Raw genomic sequence first — 20,761 nt, 5'->3', positions numbered from 1 at the left:
CGCTCAGCTATTAACCAACTTATAAGGTGAACTATCCTGTCGTAGCATTGCAGAGTGATGCTGTTATACATCATTCTGGATCTTACAGAGTTTATCAAAAATGCGAATGGAACCATACCAAACATGGCTCATCACCGGGGCCTCCTCAGGCCTGGGAAAGGCCATAGCTATGGAGGCCCTCAACGCTAATCACAGAGTCATCGGCACGACACGCGACATTGACCAAGCTAAGGCTTCATATCCCGACTTCGGTAACAATGGTGGCATTTGGATACGTCTCGATCCTGCTCAGGATGATGCATATGATCGATTTGCAGAGCTAGCTGTGGAATATAGTGTCGATGTGTTGGTGAATAGTGCAGGGTATGCGTTTATTGGCGGAGTGGAGGATACGAGGTCTGTATACTATACTATGCTATGTTATGCTTGGGAATATATAACATTCTACTTTGGCACGTACATAGGGCGAAGGCTAACCAATCTATAGTGAAGAGGAAGTCCGCGCCCAAATGGAAGTCAACTTCTACGGCCCCCTCCGGGCCGTGAGGGCTTGTTTACCGGTGATGCGTGAGAAGGGGTCAGGACATATTATTCTCATTAGTAGTGGGGCTGGGTATGTCAAGTCTACTTTTGTCCCAAGAAATCATGTCTTACAAGACTGATCAAAATTGAGATTCATCGCCCGCCCCGGTCGAGCCACCTACGCCGCCAGCAAATTCGGCATCGAAGCGATCCATGAATCCCTGTCCCAGGAAGTCAAAGACTTCGGAATCAAGGTATTGATCGTGGAGCCAGGTGCATTCCGTACGCCCTTTCCCGGCCGGCAGGTCTTCCCTAAGGGGCCTGGGTTGGAGAAGGGATACAGTGATGTGTACAAGGGCACGCCGGTTGAGAAGATGATTGAGTTGTCCCAGGATATGGGCTCTACGACAGAGTGGATTAAGGGCGATCCCGAGAAGGCAGCGAAGGCAGTGGTTGTAGCTGTCGATAATGGGTATGATGGGTATGAGTTCCTTAGGATGCCGTTGGGGAGGGATTGTGTGAGGGTGTTGGAGGAGAAGATTGCGGCTTTGAGGAGTGATTTGGAGGCCACTAGGGAAATTGCGATGGGTACTGATGTTGATGAGGATTGAGGTAGCTTGGGGGTTTGTATATAGGTTTTAATTTGTGTCTTCTTATCATTGAGACAGGGGTGCGTTGGAGTAGGGAACTTCAAGGGTCGGGTGATATGATTTTGGCAGGATATTGAAGTTTACACCCGCGTTCAATTCTGATATGCAAACAGTCTCTATGGATACTTGATCGAGTGCTGGTTGAGTAGTCACTGGTTTGCATGCTGAAATTAGACAGGATAATATCCGGTCTAGCAGTTCATGAACACCCAAAGACTGGTTGCCTGCACTAAGGATGCACAAATGCATCCCGCGAACCCTAAACCATTAGTCCGCTTTAGCATGCATCCATGCATCCATCCGTCCTACTTAAACACCGTCTCCCTCGTATCCATCCTCACTCCAACAACTCTCCTCCCCTCCCAATACTACAAAAAGCCATGCTATCCATTCTCCTCCTCGCCATCCTTCCCATCATCTACCTCATCCACAAATACTTCACCGATCCTCTCTCTCGCATTCCCCCTGCCCACCCCCTCTCCCCATACACCACCAAATGGATAACCCACCACCGCGACCGCACCACAGAAGTAAAAGCCATCTACACCGCCCACCGCGCCCGTGGGCCTATAATCCGCCTTTCGCCCACTGAACTCAACGTCAATTCGCTTGAAGGGCTGCGGGCGATCTATACGCAGGGCGCGTTCGAAAAACATGCGTTTTACGCTGATACATTCATGAACTTTCAAACGCCGAATATGGTGGGTATGCTGGAGAATAAACCGCACGGGGAGCAGAAGAGATTGTTGAGTGGCGTTTATGCCAAGAGTTACCTGCTCAGGTCGAGTGATGTCAAGGTTTTGGGGCGGGAGATGGTGGTCGGGAGGTTGGGTGAATTCTTGAGGGGAGTCGTTGCGAAGGGTGCAGTGATCAATGTGTTGCCTGTTTTTCAGGCTGTGGGGATGGATTTTACCTCTGGGTTTGTGTTTGGGATGCAGAATGGGACGAGGTTTCTGGAGGATTTGACTTCTTGGGGAGTGTGGTTAGGGCAGTATGAGGCTTTCAAGAGCATGAGTAGGGAAGAGAGGTTTATGGGGTTTGTGGAGAGGTGGTGTTTGGGGTTGTGCGAGGGGGTTGGTCTTTCGAAGCAGAGTGGAGGCCCGGTGACGCAGGCTGTGGTTTATGATCGACTTAGGGAGGGGTTGGAAGAAAAGAAGAAGGTATCTGGAGAGGATGTGGACGTGAATCTAGCCGTTGCATCAGAGGTGTTGGATCATTTGGTGGCTGGGCATGAGACGACTGGTATTACAATCACATATATCATGTGGGAGTTGTCAAAGAGGCCAGAGCTGCAGACGAGGTTGAGAAAAGAACTGGCCAGTTTGCCTGGGTCGTTGAGGTATACAGAGGGAATGGAAAAGGGACTGCCTTCTTTGGCAGACATCGATGCACTTCCATTTCTGGATGCAATCGTCCGGGAAACTCTTCGACTCCACGCACCGGCTCCGGCACCATTACCCCGCGTGACTCCTCCAGAGGGGACATGGATACATGGGTATTATATACCTGGCGGGGTGCAGGTCAGTTCTTCTGCATACTCACTGCACCGGATAGAAGAGGTATTTCCATCCCCGGAGGAGTGGATTCCCTGGCGTTGGATGGATGTGAAGGATGACAAGATCCATGATATGCGACGCTTGTTTTATCCATTTGGAACCGGAGGACGAATGTGTCTGGGGAGCAACTTTGCATTGCTGGAGATTAAGCTAGTTATCGCTATGGTATATGCCAATTTCGCGCCCGAGGTTGTGGATGATGAGGGAATCGGGCAGCACTTGGAGTTTATTGCGTTGCCAAAGGGGAGAAAATTAATGGTGCGGTTCGTTCCAGTTGAGGGCCACCCTCATTGATATTGTCGGGCATTCAAAAGATATTTTATAACATAGATTGAATCAAGAATCCCGAGCCAGGTGGTTAATAGAAGACATCCACATAGTTCTACCCATGTATGGTTCCCAATCCCACGTAGCCGAACGTGCTGTTGTCAATGCTTGACTGCTCTATCCTAACCCATGCCATCGGGAAAGGACACAATAGCAGTCATACCTATATTGTTAGGCCGGGCCCCTTCATTAATATATGCTACTGGATCACTAAAATGGCCTCAGGCCCTCAACCCCATTTGGGCATGTTGTCCCGTGATCCGGCAGAGAGAGTCTCGCACCTGCCGATGAAAACAACGAGTTGAGTCCCCCTCACTTACCACAGATCCAATCACCAACAACTTTGGGAAAGTGATAAAGTTTCAGCCTGTGAATAATTCCCAGTTACTCGAATGACTCCGAAAACTCCCTACGTCATTGTCTTTCACTGGATAGTGGCACCCAGTCACGTCACCCACCTTGTGCAACGGTGATTAAATCCACCTGATGAACTAAGTTTCTTGTCAAAGTCTGTCGACAAATAGCATTCTACTTCCTAGCTGACCATGCACATAGATGATAGCTGTTCCCTGGAGTCTGACATGCCCTCGCTGGTCGCATGCGAGTAGCCAACGTACAGTAATCGGCACCTAGATAATGAATGCACCATACAAACTAGCTTCTTCAAAACAAGGGAACACCACAGGTAGTAAGGTACCCATGCAGGTGAATCTGTGCCGCCTGTCATGGCAGTAGGCGTTGCCATGCACCAGGGCAAGGGGTTGACATGGCCATTGGGGCAGGTGCAGTACGTATTTATTCTTCAAATCCCGCCTAGAGTCGCGCTTTTACCAGTGCACCCCCACGAATAACAACTGTGCTATAGCCCGCCCCTTCGAGCAGTATGTCTACAGTATCCTTCTTTTCAAATCTAGATGAAGTACCGGAGCCGATATTCTACCCCCTGTCAGGTTCGACATACCAGGGTACATCCTGTTGTTCATTCATTCTCCTATCCCTATCTATGGATTATGCTGCCGGTTCGGTGGCGGGGCAACAGTGTTGAGAAATACACCTCGCCTGTGGTCGGTTCTGGATGGTTTACCGTGGATCCCCGTGATTAATTAGAAAGAGGCAATCATGCTGGGCTGCATGGGAAGCTTCGTCAGTATCTGCATAGTCAGGTAAAGCCGTCCGTCATCTGCACCTGTGTCTCACTAACACATTCAACCCAGCACCTTCAAGACGAAGACTATCCCTACGTCTTTCTCCTTACCGCCCCCAAAGTACTAGGACATGTCTTCAATCCTGTCTCTTTTTGGTATCTATATTCTGTCAATAGCACGTTGGCCGCCGTTATTTTAGAAGTGAACAACAACTTTGGCGAGCGACATATGTACCTCCTCCTATCGACTGGGTCAACTTCCGAGGACACTAGTGTTGCCGATCTTGCAGATCAGCCTTGTTCTACACCAAACCGCTTTGCCAGCATCTGGCCGAAGGACTTCCATGTCTCACCGTTCAATCCCCGAGAGGGCATGGCATATACCCTTAGCACTACTGATCCCTTGCGGTGCGAAAGACCGGTCGACAGTCGGATCGTGCTGGTTGCCTCCAATCGGGTCCGACTTATAGCCTCTATCCGCGCTACGGGCCCGGCGATCCGCCCAGCTGCTCTCTCCGCCTACCAGCGATCCCAGCTGATCTTATCGTGGGGGTGGGTGGGGGCTTTGACGGAGCCACGCATCTATTTCCAGGCTGCAAAGCTGCATGTGCAACGGAAATTACGGGTCTGGTCTCTGCCGGTGCCATTGGAGAAAACCATCAGTCGACGCGCAAATCGACTCGAACGATCGCTCGAACATTTTGTGAGGGGATACCTGCGGCACCGAGTGGAGAACACCGACGGATCATTTACCGTGCGGTATTCCGCTGCAGGACTGTTTGCCAACGACACGGTCGAGATCATGCAATCACCTTCGGCGCGTGCGATTTCGAGCAAATGCCCGGGCAAAGCCGTTGAGTTTCGGGTCCTACGGCCGGACTTTTACACCTCCTTCGTAGAGAGTCAAGCCTTGACCGCCGAAGCAGTCTTCAAGCTCCTGGCAGGAAATGATTTCCTGCGCGTGTCGCGCATGCATGTGCTCCGGGATCTATTTTGTGACGAATCAGGCTCCTTTCCAGAATTTAGCAAAGTCTCTGGGTCTGGTCATCTCGCTTTCCAGGTCCTCTCCTGGTTCCGAAAGGGGCGGCCCGCAGCTATTGCTGGTCCGCGTTCTTTGTCTGCCCTGGACTGCTACGTACTGACCTGCTGTAGTCCTGCCGAGCAGAGGGACTACTGGCTGCAGGTGATGAAACTATTCCTCAGTCGCTATGTTGCCTTCGGGCACACATTTCTTCTTGAAGCTGAAGTTCTTGTCGCCCTCCTGGTTCTGGGGTGGACTCTCTTAACCACTAATAGTCTGTATTATGGTTCATACGGTTCCAGTTTCCGATCATTCTTTGTCATCTGATGCTGTAGAGTGATATTTATTGGTAATTGACTCAGCGCTACTGCTCAACAAATTATAGCTTCTATAGCCCATATCTTTATAGAATTCAAGCTGCTCAACGCAGACACTAGTACAGTCGACAAAGCTAACGTCATTTATACCTGATACCGTGAAGTTATTGTGCGACCATGAGTTATTTCCAGAGACCTTGTGGCGGAGATAAAGGTCGATACTGATTGCCGAGCCCCCGGCTGACCTCAGAATATCCTCTAGTTCATCTTGTCCAACTATCTGATTCTTGCTTTCTCTCCCTGCTCAAGGCACATCGCTCAGTGGACATGAACCCAATAACCCCACCCTCATCGATTTTGGGGTTCATAACTGCCACAAGATTACTGGCCTTACCACAGACCGTATGACCAGCCAACATTGTCCTGAACTTTATCAACAAGTGATGTAAACCGAGCTTAACATCTGGCTCGGACTGCTCGGCATCAAACCCTATTCGTGATTTTATACTATGAGATAATGGGACTAGCCGCCACCCTTCCACAGTATCAGCTGGATGTGACAGTCACACAAAGACATGGGGACTGTCCTACAGGGAATCAACCTGGGCGGTGACTTCTTGGGCGTCAATGGTAGAAGTGTACTTTAGCCTGGGTGCAGGAACATTGCAAGGGAATGTACACCCGGCTTAGCTGCATGCAGAGTGACAAAGCACGTCATGCTGTTACCTGAGTGAAGCAACACGCTGCTTGGCAATATCTTGGTTCGTCCTTCTAGGACATAAATAGCCAGTGGCCATCGAGTCACACTCATGATCTGCAAAATATCACTGATTATCGTTAAGATCGCTCATTACACAATATGCAAGACAGGTGCAGATTCCGTTGTACTATAGCTATATGTTGACTAACATCACACAGCAAGAAGATAGCCATCATTGGCAGCGGCGCGGCCGGCATGGCTGCTCTCTGGGCCCTTCACCAGCATTCTCCTCACCAGGTCTACATCTACGAGGCGGCTCCTCGCCTTGGAGGTCACATCAACACAGTAGAGTTCAAGAAGGGAGAAGATAGCGTCAATGTCGACACTGGATTTATCGTGCTCAACAACTCCACCTATCGTGCGTTTCCTCCTCCAAACTTGAAGCTTGGTCTGACCGAACAGCCAACTTTCTCAACTTCCTCAAAGCCATCAATGTCCCAACCACTCCCTCGGAGATGTCATTTAGTGTTTCGCGATTCTCCGACTCGGGCTCCTTTGAATGGGCAGGCTCCTCCCTGAGAAATCTTTTCGCTCAAAGCAGAAACCTGTTCTCTCCTTCAATGTGGCGGATGGTCTTTGATATGGTGAGATTCAATCACTTCGCCCCTGATCTCCTCCGCCTACCCGACGTGGACAATACTATGTCTATTGGAGAGTACCTCGAGAAAGAAGGATACTCGGCATTTTTCCGCGACAACTACCTAATCCCATTGACGGCGTCAACGTGGAGCACGAGTCCAGACAAGTGCAACTTGCAATTTCCTGCCGTGACTCTCATCCGGTTTCTGTATGTTTCCTATATCATGTCGATGCAGAGCTAATTCCATCAGGTACAATCACAACCTGCTTAATACGCTCGGGCGGGGTCTCGAGTGGCTCTCCGTGACCGGTGGCGCAAAGAGCTATATTGATACCATAATGGCCAACTTTCCTTCCAAACAAGTGTTCTTGAATCAGCCCGTAATATCCGTCGTGAACGATCCAGCCACGGGTAGTGTTACAGTCACCACTGCCGACGGCACGACAGCCACCTACGACCACGTCATCCTCGCTACGCCCGCACCTCAAGCACTCTCCCTAGTATCTAAAACAGCAACTCCACTAGAAAGTTCCATCCTCTCAGCCTTCGAAACGACCACCAATACCGCAGTGCTTCACTCCGACGAGACCCTCCTCCCCCAGAACCGCCGGGTCTGGTCCACCTGGAACTATCTCAGCAATGGCGCAGCAGATCAGGTATGCGTTACGTATAACATGAACCGGGCGCAGGGGGTCTCGCATGCGAAATACGGGTCGGTGTTGGTGACGATGAATCCGCTGTTTATGCCGGACGTAAGAACAATCCAGGGAGTGTTTCAGTATGAACATCCGCTGTTTACTCCGGCGGCAGTGCGGGCGCAGACAATGCTACCGAGGATTCAGGGCACAAGGGGGATCAGTTACGTGGGGGCGTGGACGATGTATGGGTTTCACGAGGATGCGTTTACGAGTGCGTTTGGAGTGGTGGAAGAGTTGGGAGCGAAGATTCCGTTTCCAGTGGCTGACAGTCGGTTGAGAGGGGGTGCAGTGAAGGAGGTGAGATGGTTGGAATATGTGTTTAGATTGGTGTTGCAGGGAGTGCAGGGTTTGATTGTGTGGCTGGTGGGAGGGGGAAAAGGGAAGCAGAAGGCGAGGTAAAAACTTTACACACTGCCTCTCGAATGAACTTTCAGCTCTTTTGGATAGACAAGGTTTCTATCGGTGCTATTCTGGGTGTTGCATTACCTGTCACATTGAATATCCTCCGAGGTGATTATCCACGCAATCCCATATCATCTGATATACCCCTTGCATAATCTGTCTTTACCAAATCTGGTAGAAAGTAAGACCATCCGGATAGGCTGTATACTACCTCGTGTCCACATTGGGGATACTGAATACGATTGTATATCAATTCGATGGATGGGAGATAACAACCCTAAATGAACCAAGCAACAGCCGTGGATCTCCCCGGACTTTCTCCGATGGCTTCCCCACCCGCCAATCCAGCATCAACTAAACAACCCCTCACGCTCTTCATCACCTCTCATTTCACTCCTAACCATATCATCTACGGCTTCACAAACAACATCACTCCCTCCCAAGCACACACCTCTACTGACAAGATACAACGATGGCCGACTCCCTCCCGAAAACCTACGACGACCTCCCCGACAAGCGGCGCTACTGGCCCGCAACCCCCAACTCCGCCGACGAGGGGCTGGGAATGCTCCGTCTCCTCACTCCAGAAATCGTCGCCAACGCAGCACGCACCCAGATCCAGACCGGCGAGCGCGTATGCCTGAACTGGGACCTGGAGAAGCTGAACCCACCAGGTACCCTCCCTTCTACCTCAGTGACATAGGTTCACCCCCAACCTCACCCATCAACCTAACTTAAAAACATAGGCTTCGGCCGCAAACCCTTCGCCCACCACGTAAAATGGGTCTCCGAAGGCCACGCCTTCGACGACGAATACCACTTCAACCCGCAACAATCCTCCCAATGGGACGGTCTGCGACACCACAACGCCCCGGCTCCAACCCCCGACGACCCTAACCGCCGGGTCTTCTACGGCGGCACCACCTCCACCGAGATCCTCGACCCCTCGTCCACCCGAATCGGCATAGCCCACTGGGCCAAGAAAGGCATCGCCGGCCGCGGCGTCCTCATCGACTACGCCTCCTACGTGCAACGAACCAAGGGCGTCACAGTAAACGCCCTAACCCGCCACACCGTCTCCCTGGACGACGTCCTCACCATCGCGAAGGAATGCAACATCACCTTCGAACCAGGCGACATTCTCTTCCTGCGCGTCGGTCTACCGACTACATGGGATAACATGACCGATGAGGAGAAGGTCAAGTATAGTCAGCAGGAAACGCCCAACCATGCAGGATTAGAGCAGAGTGAGCGTGTGGTGCGGTTCCTTTGGGATCAGCATTTCGCCGCTGTAGCGGGTGATGCGGTCAGCTTTGAGGTGTATCCGCCGGTAGAGAAGGAGTGGGATTTACATCATTTTTTGCTGGCTGGGTGGGGACTACCGATTGGGGAGATGTTTGATCTTGAGGGGTTGAAGGAGGTGTGTGAGAGGTTGGGAAGGTGGACGTTTTTCGTTAGTTCTAGTCCGTTGAACTGTGGGAGAGGTGTGTCGAGTCCGCCGAATTGTATGGCAATTTTTTAAAATGCAGAGGTGGTGTGGGAACGGAGTTGGATGGACGATGGAGTGGATAGAACAGCGGGAGTTGATGTATTGAGCTGGGGCCCTAGTCATGATTTGTCTGAATCTGGAGACTATACATAGCACCTTCAGGGCATCAAGAGGCATAATATGCAGTTATACTTGTGATATTACATTCTTTGGCCACAGTTATGACTGTCTCTTATATTGACTTTGAAGTGTCTTCTTTGAGCCGAGTATACTTGGATTATAGGATTCCAATGACGGTACATCCCGAAGGTCTGTCCCAGCATTTCCCTAATCGCAGTGGTAATACCTACTACTAGCCAGTATATCTAAAGTACACCACTCGGAACTCATTCACATATACGAATGGTGACTATGAAGGGGTAATACATTCACAACAAGATCAGTAAATAGCAGTTGCGAGGAATGCAAGACTAGCCCTTCGTACATTCAATATCAGAAGTTGGGACTATAAAGGCCACTGCCTCCCTCACTAGCCCGTAAAGCAATACCTCGCTGCTACCATTGCCAACTGCAGGGTGTTTCCAGTAAACGGAGTGGCTGTTCCCACCGTGCAGCACTCTGTACCCACTCCCCTTCCTGCTGTCATTCTGATTCCTACTCTAATGGCACCAGATATATACCCTGAATCGATAATCTTCGGCTTCCACAGTGACCTACATGTCTCGGGAGTACTCGAAAACACATGCATCCTACAGTATGAGAACGACTCAGTCTATTTGATACTCAGCAGCCGGAGTACTGTTGGGTCATCTTCATACCCACGACCACACCCTCCGAACCCACTTAGCATGCAACAAATCGCGAAGATGGTTGGAAGATGGATCATAAGGCTTCGAGCGGCGTCCCGTCCCTATGAGTTTTGTATTGGCCTATACGATTACCATCGTCGATGAGAGAAGCTTAAAAGTATGCAAGGACGTCTGAGCAATGTTCCTGTTAATGGGAAGTCATCCTCCAAACCAACTGAAGCGTTTAGCTGCCGAATCTGGTTCAAGAACTCCATCACCGCGTTGCATAGCAATAATCTCATTGTGCGCGGTCAGACAGCCTCTAGTCTGTAGAGTAAAATGATGAAATGTGTCGATTGCTATAAAGCAGAGATCTAAGAGAAGAAACGGCGAATTCCAGCAATGAATTGATTACTTGTGGTATACATATCCGGTCTACATTTGGAACAGCAGATAGTTGTCCTTGGACGAATTTCAATGTTATACCGGACTCACGACAAGGCCTCTCTGATCTTAGGCATTGAAGAGAATCCGGGTGGATATAATGTTTGGAATTCTCATGAAACCTAGTCCAACGGTATGGGTTAGCGAATGAGAAGAGATGGGAGAGGGGACCTGTTCAGAGGGCTTCGGTGGCTAGGTATTTGAGAAATCCTAGGCCCGATCGTCTGGCAGAGGGATCCGATACCGATGGGGTATACCTGTTAGTTAGATCAGATGGAAGGTTCCGAAGTACATAGACACATTCTTTCTGCAATTGAATAATACAAGCTAATATTGACTCCTGGGATGTATGTAAATCCCAAAGCCCAGGACCAGTGAAAGTGGGAGTGTTTTTTGCAATACTAGCGTCCAGTTTACGGTTTGGCTTGTATTTGCGACGGGGACCTCCAATGCTAGCATCCAACCATCACGCTGAACAATTATCCCTGCTTCACGAGTACATATGTCTTGCAGACAGCTCAATGTTTTCACCTACTTATCACACGTGTTCCCGGACATCCGATCGGCCAAATGTTCAATAGAATGACCGATGAGCAAGTGGAGCAAGTCGTGAAGACTTGAAGCGATATGTTGCCGAACTCTGAGCCATACCCTTCAAGACCGACTCCGAATCTCGGAGCTGTATTTCCCTCGGTGAAGGATTCCTAGACTATTGAAGTCCTGATAGCCAGCACGAAGAGCTAAGGTTTAAGAGTGAGGCTGATTTCAACAAGTACTTGACCGAACCCTTCGGTGAACGCGCAGACGTGCTGCATAATCACATAATATTTCTCATGCAGATTGCTTTAGTCATGGGAATTTGATCCCGAGGAATATCTTTGTGGAGAATGGCAGGATCAGTGGGATTGCCGACTGGGAGAATGCAGGCTGGTTTCCGGCGTATTGGAGTATGCCAAGGCTCATTATAGCGTGCGATATGTGATGCGTTGCTTGTGAATAATGTCAATCGAGTCTTTGAGGCTTAACGGGACGGATTGCACGTGGAGAATAAGCTTTCTGACCTTTTCGGTCCATTCTAGTTCCATTCTTCCTTCTCTCCAGATTGATTGTGTCAATGACTTTCCATTAGTTGACTACCCAATACAAAGACAACATCCAGTATCACAGCCCACAGAACAACCCCTACATTCCCATAACCCTATAGACCAACGCCGCCACCACCACGGGCCCAAACACCCACAACCCAACCCTCCACCCCAACCTCATCATCCCCCTCCACATCACAATCCTCACCTTCTCATCCAACCACTTCTTCTCATTCAAATGCGGGAATGGCACATCGGGCACCGGCTTGCCTAGAAACTCACACAACGGCCCCCACCCCTCACTCAACCTAAACTCCAACAGCCTCTCCGGCGGCGTCAACCGCCTCACCAACGCATAATGCTCCCTATACTTCTCCCGACTCACACGCTTCGCATCCTCCGGGCCCTTAATCCCCAACCACCCCTCAAAGGTCGACTTATGCACCTTACCCAAAGGATGCGTGAACCACCGATCAATCGTATATATGATTGTCACGATAGGATCATACGTGTTGGCAATCACGCCGTTCATCCAGCTTTCGTACCACGAGTCGATGTCCCGCTCCACCAGCACCACTTTAGCTTCGGGGTACGCACGGATCAACTCCTCGGAGAAGGCGATGGCCGGGGTGTCGGAGGAGATGGCGGCAAAGTCGTGTAGGAGTTGGTCGAACTCAGCTCGGCCGTATTGGGGGCCCGGCGCGTTGAAGAATTTTCGGTCGATGGCTTCTTGCCACATGGGTATGGTGCCGAATTTGTCGGACATGAGGGTGATGGAGTGCCAGCAGGGAAGGGAGAGGGTTTCGAGGGCGAAACACATGGCTATCTTTGCTCTTAGTATGGGTTGTTTCGCTTTTGGCATTTGTGTAGTGGGATGATATGGAGGATACTCGAGGTCATACTTACAGGCTGTTCCTGTTCGGTTGAACCCCAGACAGAGGACTTCGAGTGGAACGGTGCGCTTCTTGCCTCGTGGGGAGTCGCTGTTCACGGGACGGAAGAGTTCGGGGTGGCGTTCTTGGGGGGTTGCCATGGTGTTTATGTAGATATATTAAGTAGAATTGGATGATCTGCTGTGTTCTGTTGATAGACAGGCGTAAATGAAGAAAAGAAACTATGAAGTTTGAACTAAAGCTCCCCTGGAATTGTTGAAGATACATTTTATAGTCCTTTCATTCACTTGTACTATATTAGCGCTTACTTGTCGGCAGTTGGAGGGCTATGTTGATTGGCCTGCTCGTTCATGCATTTAGTCGCATTCACTAGCTCGTTAGCGCTTAGTTGAGCGGAGCTAAAAGGTGTGTTGTATAGTGTTATAGACCGTGGTAGATGCGAACATTCAGCTGCAAACTAGTAGAAGGCTACCTTTAATTCGGTGATAAACGACTAGAGTTTGAAATAAGCGATATAGCACAAGTATCAGACACGAGCAACAATATGATGTGTCGAAGTGGGTACAAGGCAGTTCATCAACACTATACCGCTTCGGGTAATTCACATGTTATACGATGTATGATCGGTTCTATGAATGTGGATAATCAATTGCAACCATGGCAATGTACTAGAAGATAATGACAAGATGTACTCCATAACCATCTTTTTATTTATTTGGAATAAATATCAAGAAGATCTACATCATAATCAACTGCCTGCCTCTCCACTGTTTCACTTGTGATAAGATAACTCCGACGGCCACGGAGTACCGAGGTAGTTTTTCCGAGATCGCCCAAGATTGAGTCTCCGGCTTACTTCCCCAACAGCAATCAACTCTCCTTGACTAACCTCCTTTTATACTCATGCAGGATCCCACTCGTTCATTCTCTCCCTGCTCTCATCTTCCTCTTCATCCTTGAGTTCCGGGGCATCCCCGTTCTCACTGTGCATTCTTGTACATAACAATAATAATCACCATCATGGCCGACCTCTCCACCCTCCGCGAGGTCATCCTCCCCTCGCTCTTCTCCTGGAAATCCCTCGCCATTGTGCTCGCCTTACTCAATCTCAAGAATATTCCCTTCTCGTGGCATGTACGTATCCACTCCTACCCCCAGCACCACTAATCAACATTGACAATAAAACCGATAGATCCGCCTCCTAACCCACCTCCTCCTCAACCTCCGCCGCTCCCCGACCTCCCCTCCCTTCCCTACCTGTCCTCCACCCTCCACCCTCACCACCAAGGAAAAGACAATCCAAACCCACCCCATCTTCTACCCGCACACGCTCACTACGCGCACCTCCCTCTGGGAAACCGACTACAACTTCCACAAATCAAACAGCACCTATTTCTCCGATCTGGACATCTCCCGAACAGCCATAGTAACGAGAGTCTACACACCGGGTTTAGCGCTCGTGAGCTTGGAACTCGACCACGAATTGAGGAATGGGAAAGATGAAAATGCCAAGGTCAATGCGGGAAAGAAGGTGTATGTCGCGCTGGGATCTACCTATACCAGCTTTAAGCGGGAGATAGGGCCCCTGCAGAGGTATCGGGTGTTGAGTCGGATTGTGGGCTGGGATCGGAAGTGGGTTTATGTGCTCAGTGCTTTCGTGAGTATTCCTTCTGGGAAGAAGGGGAAGGGGAAGGGGAAGGTGTTTGCTACGGCTGTGAGCAAGTATGTGGTGAAGAAGGGGTGGGTTACTGTTCCGCCGNAGAGGGTGTTGAGGGCGAGTGGGATGTTGCCGNAGAGGAGTCTTGCTGATGGGGAGAAAGATGAGGATGGGGTGGTGGTTGAGGAGGAGGAAGAGGGGACGGTGGAGGGGATTGTGGAGGGGGTGGGGGAGGTGTTGAGTAAGGATAAGGAGGGTGATGATGGGAAAGGGGAAGGAGTGTCGGATTGGACGTGGGATATGATTGAAGAGGAGAGAGTGCGTGGGATGAAGATCGTCGAGGGATATGTGGGGTTGGATGAGAAGTTGTTGGCCGAGTGGGAGTAGACCAGTACTTATTATTTACATCGACTACTCCGTTATCTGATTTCTGTACATATATAGATACCAAGTAAGAGCTGGATAGATGATAGATAGATCCATAATCTTGTTAATTATCAGTCACGTCATTTATATCATGATTCCCTTTACTACCCCATCCTTCCTCGATACACATCCTCCCAATCAAGACGACCCGCAAATCAGATTCTCCAGATTGATTCCATCTACCCAAACCATCAGCCAAATCCACATCCTCGTATACTGCAGTTTAGAGGGGACACACATACCCTGCAATTCATCTCCACACCCATTATTATTCAAGCAATCCCGCACGCCCTGCTGGAAGCTCCCATTGGTGCAGTAGCAATTAACATCACCAGAGTTACAGACTGTGCTGGATTCCACGCAATTGCCCTGGGATTGTTAGCAACCATATACTAACTCCCGATCATTGCCTCCTTGAGAATGTTTAGAGACTTACCAGACAGTCTGGGATGCTTTGCGCCGCGGCGAAGGACAGAACGGCAGCGAGAGGAAGGAGGATGGAGAATTTCATGGTGGGTAGAGTCGTATACTAACTTATAATATAGGGTAAAGAGATATGATATTGATTCTAGTGAAATGATGTGCTACCACGAGGAACTTAGGTGATTTATACCAGCAGGAATAGAAAGTACAAAGTGGTAAATAGGGATGAATGATCTCCTTGCGTGTGGGGTAGATCGCATGAATAGATACCAGGACTGGTAGAGCAAGGGAACAAGTCTATAGACAGACATTGATCACTAATGATCGATGTAATGACGATCTTTATATCGGTTACTCTGGGTTGATGTATCTTCAGCTCGCATTGTACATCACTGGCATGTATATCCATGGATGTCTTGGATTTAGGGAAATGTGTTAAAGTGAGGGTTTCATACCCATTGGATGTGATACACGGTATGTAGCAGTTGACATCATGGCATGTTTCATAAATTTCATGTAGGATATGTCAATAATCGCCTGGGTAGATGTCAATGATGGTCGAACAGTTAATTTCTTCAATTCCATGAGCATCTGGTATCTGCAAGGGCTACCATCCCGGGTATTCAACCGCCACCCTTCTCACGAGGCAGCCACTGCAGCTACGGGTGGTGAAACATGCGTCAGCCCTTGCATGGTGTTCGATGTTCTTCGGTCTTTCTTCACGACAATATCTGTTGGAGTACATCATTGACGCGTAATCGGTGGAAAGCAGAAGAGATGATCGTAGTGTAGAAATCTATTATGACTGGTATCTCTAGTCTAAACATATGAACAAGAAATGGAGCTCAAAATATACATCTGAATAGTCGGTCAAATAGATAACATAGAAAGCAAAGAATAGAAGAAAGTAAGGGGAAAAAAGAAAGCAAGAAGGGAAGCAAGAAAGAAAGGAAGGAAGAAAGAAAAGCCATCTGCTGCCACTCTTTCACTGCTTCCGCCATTTCTTCACACGGAACAAATAATAAAACGCCGCCGCGGCCGCAATCTGCACAACAATATACACCCAAAAGATCCCAAAATTCCTCCACTTGTCACTCGCGACAATGCCCGACATACTGATATACGCATCTGCCGTGCTCACAGAGCAGTACTCACACCCCGTCGTAGCATTCGGATTCAGCAGATTGCCTCCAGCAAGCTCCGCATACTGTCCCAGATACTCGCCGCAGGACTGACCCGCCGGGGGATCAAGGACCGACAGCTCTGACGACGAGCACACCACCTCTCTTCCTGATACCTGTGTAGACACCATTGCCGAGGCCCAGTATGTGAACGGTGATGCACGGTACATGAAGATCCAGAATCCTGGGAGAGCGGAAGGCGATTGCATGATACCGCAAAAGGTCAAGGACATGGCGAAGAGGAGAGTAACGATAGCACTGGCGGTGACGGTGTCCGGAAGTGCGGCGATTATCATGTGCGCAAAGGTGCTGACGTAGATGAAGAATTCGATGCAGAGGATGAGCACGGTGGCTTGGCGGGCGGAGCTTTGGATGCCTACCACCGGAAAATAGTAGCAGGCAAAAACGATGATGCCGAGGACGATTTGGTATGGGATTTCGACAATGATGTTGGCCATCAGGAACGCTTTCCAGCTGTATGCTTTGCTGGGACGTTCGCGGACTTCGTAGAGGTCTCGTTGGGTGATGAAGAGCGGCATGATCTGCTGCACAAGAGATGGAAAGAGAGAGCACAGCATGAAGATAGAATAGATAATCGTCTGCAATCCTTGGAGAGAAGATTTGGCGTGATAGAAGGAAAATCCGATAAAGAGGCCGCCAAACACGCCCAGGCCCCATTTGGCCAGCACATACGAGGGCATGCGCCAGTACTGCTGGAAAACACGGTACGTGACTTGATAAAGCTGGAACCAGAACGGCATGGCGAATTCGGCGTGGCTCCATTCGGTATCTTCGTCGACAGGTGCTCCCTGCTTCTCGGCGTGAATGCGATCGATCTCCGCTTGGACATCTTGGCTCTCATTGCTTTGCTTCCAGACATCGAACCAGTTCTCCCCCTTGGCATTGGAGCCTTTGTTGACCATCTCAAGCATGTACTCAGCCGGGTTCTCGTCCTCACCGCAAGGACGTGGAGCGCCGTTGGCCTCAAAGTAATCGAGCAGTGTGCGCGAGTTTTCTCCCACTGGTCCGAAGTAGACGGTCTTACCGCCGCGAGCAAGGAATAGCAACCGATCGAATTGCTGGAACAAAACGGCGCTAGGCTGGTGAATGGTACAGAGGACAGCCTGGCCATGGTCGGCTAAACGGCGCAGAAAGGCGCAGATCGCCCATGAACTCTGAGAATCGAGGCCACTTGTGGGTTCGTCGAGAAAAAGAAGAAGCTTTGGCCGTGCAGCTAGCTCCACGCCGATAGTTAGCAACTTGCGTTGTTCAACGTTCAAGCCCTCTCCCGGAACTCCGACTACTGCTTCAGCAAAGTCCTCCATCTTCAGCATAGAGATAACTTCTTCGACATAGTCGTACTTTTCCTTGAGCGAGACAGTAGGCGGCTGGCGAAGCAGAGCACTGAACTGCAGTGACTCACGCACAGTAGCCGTCTGGAGATGAAGATCTTGTTGCTGGACATATCCAGTTTTCCGCTGGAAGCTAGCATCCAGTCCATTACCATTGACAAACATGTCCCCAGTAATCACTCCCATGGTGGTTCGATGGGCGAGGACATCGAGAAGAGTGGTCTTTCCTGCTCCACTGACACCCATGAGTGCAGTGAGAGTACCAGGTTTGACCCAGCCTGATACATGATCCAGAAGCCGTCTAGTTTCACCTTTGATGTCCACATCATAACACACGTCGCGCCAAGTAAAGATATCCTGTTGTGGAGCGAGTCCTCCAAGATTCTCTGATTTTCCCGTGCCAGTTGGTTTAATGGTACTTAGCTCAACTCCATTTTCAACATCAGGGGATTTGGGGCTCGTGGCACGCGACAAGGCTCGCTTCTGGCTGCGGTGGAAGACCAACACCTCCGCTGTGCTGGTGGTGGACGAGTTTAACTCCGTAGCGACGAAGTAGATCGCCATGAATGCGATCAAGAAAGCGATCAGTATCCCAAAGTTGCGCCACACGTGGCTGTAGTAGTACTTGAAATTGACGGCGATGTAACGATCACCACTGACGAGTTTTTCGCCGGCAATTGATCCAGACGTGGAACAAACGAAGGAAGAGCCATTCATGTCAGCGTATGACGGGACAAATGAAGAGCAGGGGAATTCGCGCCCGTGGAATTCGTTGGCGATGAGTATTTCAAACGCATAGTAGATCGGATCTGAACGGTCAGCGAGAATCAACAAGAGACAAATGAGCACATACTGAGATAATGAATCCACTCAAACCATGGATGCATTGAAGGAACGGGCAGCACAAATCCAGTATAGACAATCAGAGCCAGGATCAAGACGCCTGCCAGGGACATAGCCTGGGAAATGGTTTTCGTAACCGCCGCCATGGTCCGGAAGACTGCACTCATGACAAACATGATAATGAAGGAGATCAAAAAGTAGATGAAGAACTGGGCCGGTTCGCGTCGTAGGTTGACCATAAAGTAAAGAATGATATTGAACGCGACAGCGAGAGCAAATTTCACCGGTATATCGCTAACAACGCCCGCAATAGCTTCTGTTGCTGGATGGTAAAAAGCATACGAGGCTTGCTTTTCCACAATCGGTCGCTGGGCGTAGAGCGTATTGATCTCAGACATAGCTGCCAGGGCGTTCAAAAGGACGGCGAAGAAGAGCGCTGCTCCTTTGGAAACAAAAGAGGCAGTGTCGTTGGGGGCATTATAGTAAACCGAGCCGATAATGAGGGCCATGATGATCTGTCCACAGACTGTTGATACAGTGGACTGGATATCCATCCATAACCGCTGATAAGCACGTTTCGTGTTTAGTTTAATCTGCATGGGCACACTCAGCAAGAATGGCGACTTGGGCCGCGTGTGCTTAGCTTGCACAGCCCGCTTGCGCTCGTGGAACTCTGTATTGGTAACCTCATCGTTATGCAAAGGATGTTCTTTTTCATACGACGCAACCTCGGCAAGCATCTTCTGGTACTCTGGTGACTGACGCCAAAAGGCTTCAAAGTCGTCAGGAGTGCGAGGAACACGGTCTTCCATGCCCGCACGTGGGCGACGCTCCTGGGGGTTGGTAACGGAGGTCAGGAAATCACCTGTCGTTTGTCTCGGGGGGCACTCCCAGCCCTGCCGCTCAAAGAAGGCTTTTGCCTCCGAGGTAGGTCCAAGGTAAATTTGACAGCCCTCATAGAGTACCGACACTTTATCAAAGATGTCATAGATGCTCTGGCTCGCCTGATATATGGCAACTGCATGAGCTGATCCTGTCAGGTCAGCCATCAATCGCAGAGCCTCGACGAATTTTAGCGCGGTGGCCGAGTCGAGACCACGAGTCGAATTGTCCCACGCAGCTAGAGGTGCTGCAGCCAGAGTCATCTCGGCAATACTGACACGCTTGCGTTCTCCTCCAGAGACACCTCTGATGAACTCATTTCCAACTTTGGTATTATAAGTGTGGCTCAACCCGAAGATAGCCATGACAACCTTTGTGAGATGCTTTGCGTGTTCCTCTCGAGATAATCCTTTGATACGATGCTGTGGAGTGCGCATAGCGGCGGCGAATTCGAGGGTCTGGCCAACGGTGAGGTGAGGGAAGTGCTTGTCCACCTATAGTATAGTTAGCGGGTGTAATGCTAAATCATGACCAGCGTAGACATACCTCTTGGTTGTAGACCACTTCACCTTTGAACTCCTTGATCATCTGATGTTGGGGAATACCTAGATCGGGTCAGTAAAAAATAAAAAGATGTAGTATGAGTGTATTACCATTATAATGTATCACGCTGTCATCGTTGACAGTCAACCCCTCGAGCTCGCCACAAAGTGACTTCAGAAAAGTACTGCAGCCCGCACCCGGACGACCAAGCACAAGAAGAAGCTCTCCGCTCTTCAACACGCCATTGAACTCGTTCAAGATCCGTTTCGGTGGAGAGTGACGATTCCGAAGTGCCTCACCAATCTGGAAAGGGGCAGCGAAGGTCGATGCCACGGTATCTTGGAATTGAACCGCCGCTCCAGTCCCGGAGATGGAAAGGTTCTTGAACACGATACCTGGTCGAAGATCGAGAGCACCCTCTCGACGAAGCTCACCAAGACCATAAGCAAGCCACTTTCCGAGATCAAACTTGTCCGTCTGGGGGTCAAGACAGGGGTCATTCTCTCGGATTGTGTCCATGGTTTCTGGGCGACCGGAGGCAGCTGTGTGATGGGTGTAGACGCTGGAGCGCCGTCTGATCGACTCTTGAGTGGCGATCCGAACTAGATTCTGTCTCTCCTCGGGACCAATGAGGGCCACAGAGGGGTGTGGTGAACCTTCTTCATTCTGGGCAACTAGTGTGTTAGGTGTGTTCTGTCGTAATAGGTGATCCTCGTCCCGGGACCAGGGGACTGTCTGATCGGAAGCCATGTCGTAGACGCTAGCCACCTGTCAAATG

General features: G+C 50.0%; 9 protein-coding genes across 9 annotated transcripts; 6 read left to right on the top strand and 3 right to left on the bottom strand.

The window, feature by feature from the left end:
* Window positions 1-106: 106 nt before the first annotated feature.
* An08g04580 (uncharacterized protein) lies at window positions 107-1,133 on the top strand (the record flags this gene model as incomplete). The annotated part of the gene is made up of 3 exons (XM_001392539.1): window positions 107-396; window positions 488-613; window positions 674-1,133. 3 exons carry the CDS (start codon window positions 107-109, stop codon window positions 1,131-1,133), a joined length of 876 nt encoding a protein of 291 aa, XP_001392576.1.
* A 329-nt stretch (window positions 1,134-1,462) lies between these two features.
* Window positions 1,463-3,022, top strand: An08g04570 (uncharacterized protein; the record flags this gene model as incomplete). The annotated part of the gene is made up of 1 exon (XM_001392538.3): window positions 1,463-3,022. The coding sequence occupies one exon, from the start codon at window positions 1,463-1,465 to the stop codon at window positions 3,020-3,022; it is 1,560 nt and encodes a 519-aa protein (XP_001392575.3).
* Window positions 3,023-4,174: 1,152 nt separating this feature from the next.
* On the top strand, window positions 4,175-5,547 carry An08g04560 (uncharacterized protein; the record flags this gene model as incomplete). Its single annotated transcript, XM_059749008.1, has 2 exons — window positions 4,175-4,218; window positions 4,377-5,547. The coding sequence occupies 2 exons, from the start codon at window positions 4,175-4,177 to the stop codon at window positions 5,545-5,547; spliced, it is 1,215 nt and encodes a 404-aa protein (XP_059603989.1).
* Window positions 5,548-6,253: 706 nt separating this feature from the next.
* Window positions 6,254-7,974, top strand: An08g04550 (uncharacterized protein; the record flags this gene model as incomplete). Its single annotated transcript, XM_059749007.1, is given in 4 exon segments — window positions 6,254-6,267; window positions 6,456-7,084; window positions 7,128-7,446; window positions 7,534-7,974. Coding segments are annotated over 4 exon segments (1,403 nt in total), but the record flags the coding sequence as incomplete, so codon positions are not given.
* A 475-nt stretch (window positions 7,975-8,449) lies between these two features.
* On the top strand, window positions 8,450-9,912 carry An08g04540 (uncharacterized protein; the record flags this gene model as incomplete). The annotated part of the gene is made up of 5 exons (XM_059749006.1): window positions 8,450-8,651; window positions 8,724-9,397; window positions 9,442-9,461; window positions 9,750-9,775; window positions 9,827-9,912. 5 exons carry the CDS (start codon window positions 8,450-8,452, stop codon window positions 9,910-9,912), a joined length of 1,008 nt encoding a protein of 335 aa, XP_059603987.1.
* A 1,748-nt stretch (window positions 9,913-11,660) lies between these two features.
* An08g04530 (uncharacterized protein) lies at window positions 11,661-12,816 on the bottom strand (the record flags this gene model as incomplete). The annotated part of the gene is made up of 3 exons (XM_001392534.3): window positions 11,661-11,831; window positions 11,992-12,605; window positions 12,690-12,816. The coding sequence occupies 3 exons, from the start codon at window positions 12,814-12,816 to the stop codon at window positions 11,661-11,663; spliced, it is 912 nt and encodes a 303-aa protein (XP_001392571.3).
* An 880-nt stretch (window positions 12,817-13,696) lies between these two features.
* Window positions 13,697-14,720, top strand: An08g04520 (uncharacterized protein; the record flags this gene model as incomplete). Its single annotated transcript, XM_001392533.3, has 2 exons — window positions 13,697-13,810; window positions 13,869-14,720. 2 exons carry the CDS (start codon window positions 13,697-13,699, stop codon window positions 14,718-14,720), a joined length of 966 nt encoding a protein of 321 aa, XP_001392570.3.
* Window positions 14,721-14,897: 177 nt separating this feature from the next.
* An08g04510 (uncharacterized protein) lies at window positions 14,898-15,270 on the bottom strand (the record flags this gene model as incomplete). Its single annotated transcript, XM_059749005.1, has 3 exons — window positions 14,898-14,938; window positions 15,002-15,128; window positions 15,196-15,270. 3 exons carry the CDS (start codon window positions 15,268-15,270, stop codon window positions 14,898-14,900), a joined length of 243 nt encoding a protein of 80 aa, XP_059603986.1.
* An 897-nt stretch (window positions 15,271-16,167) lies between these two features.
* Window positions 16,168-20,733, bottom strand: An08g04500 (uncharacterized protein; the record flags this gene model as incomplete). Its single annotated transcript, XM_001392531.1, has 4 exons — window positions 16,168-18,524; window positions 18,569-19,934; window positions 19,987-20,045; window positions 20,094-20,733. The coding sequence occupies 4 exons, from the start codon at window positions 20,731-20,733 to the stop codon at window positions 16,168-16,170; spliced, it is 4,422 nt and encodes a 1,473-aa protein (XP_001392568.1).
* Window positions 20,734-20,761: the final 28 nt, after the last annotated feature.

Source organism: Aspergillus niger (genome assembly GCF_000002855.4).
Source record: "Aspergillus niger supercontig An08".
NCBI classification, from domain to species: domain Eukaryota; kingdom Fungi; phylum Ascomycota; class Eurotiomycetes; order Eurotiales; family Aspergillaceae; genus Aspergillus; species Aspergillus niger.
The sequence above is the reverse complement of the archived record's forward strand: the minus strand, read 5'-3'. Positions and strand labels throughout refer to the sequence as shown.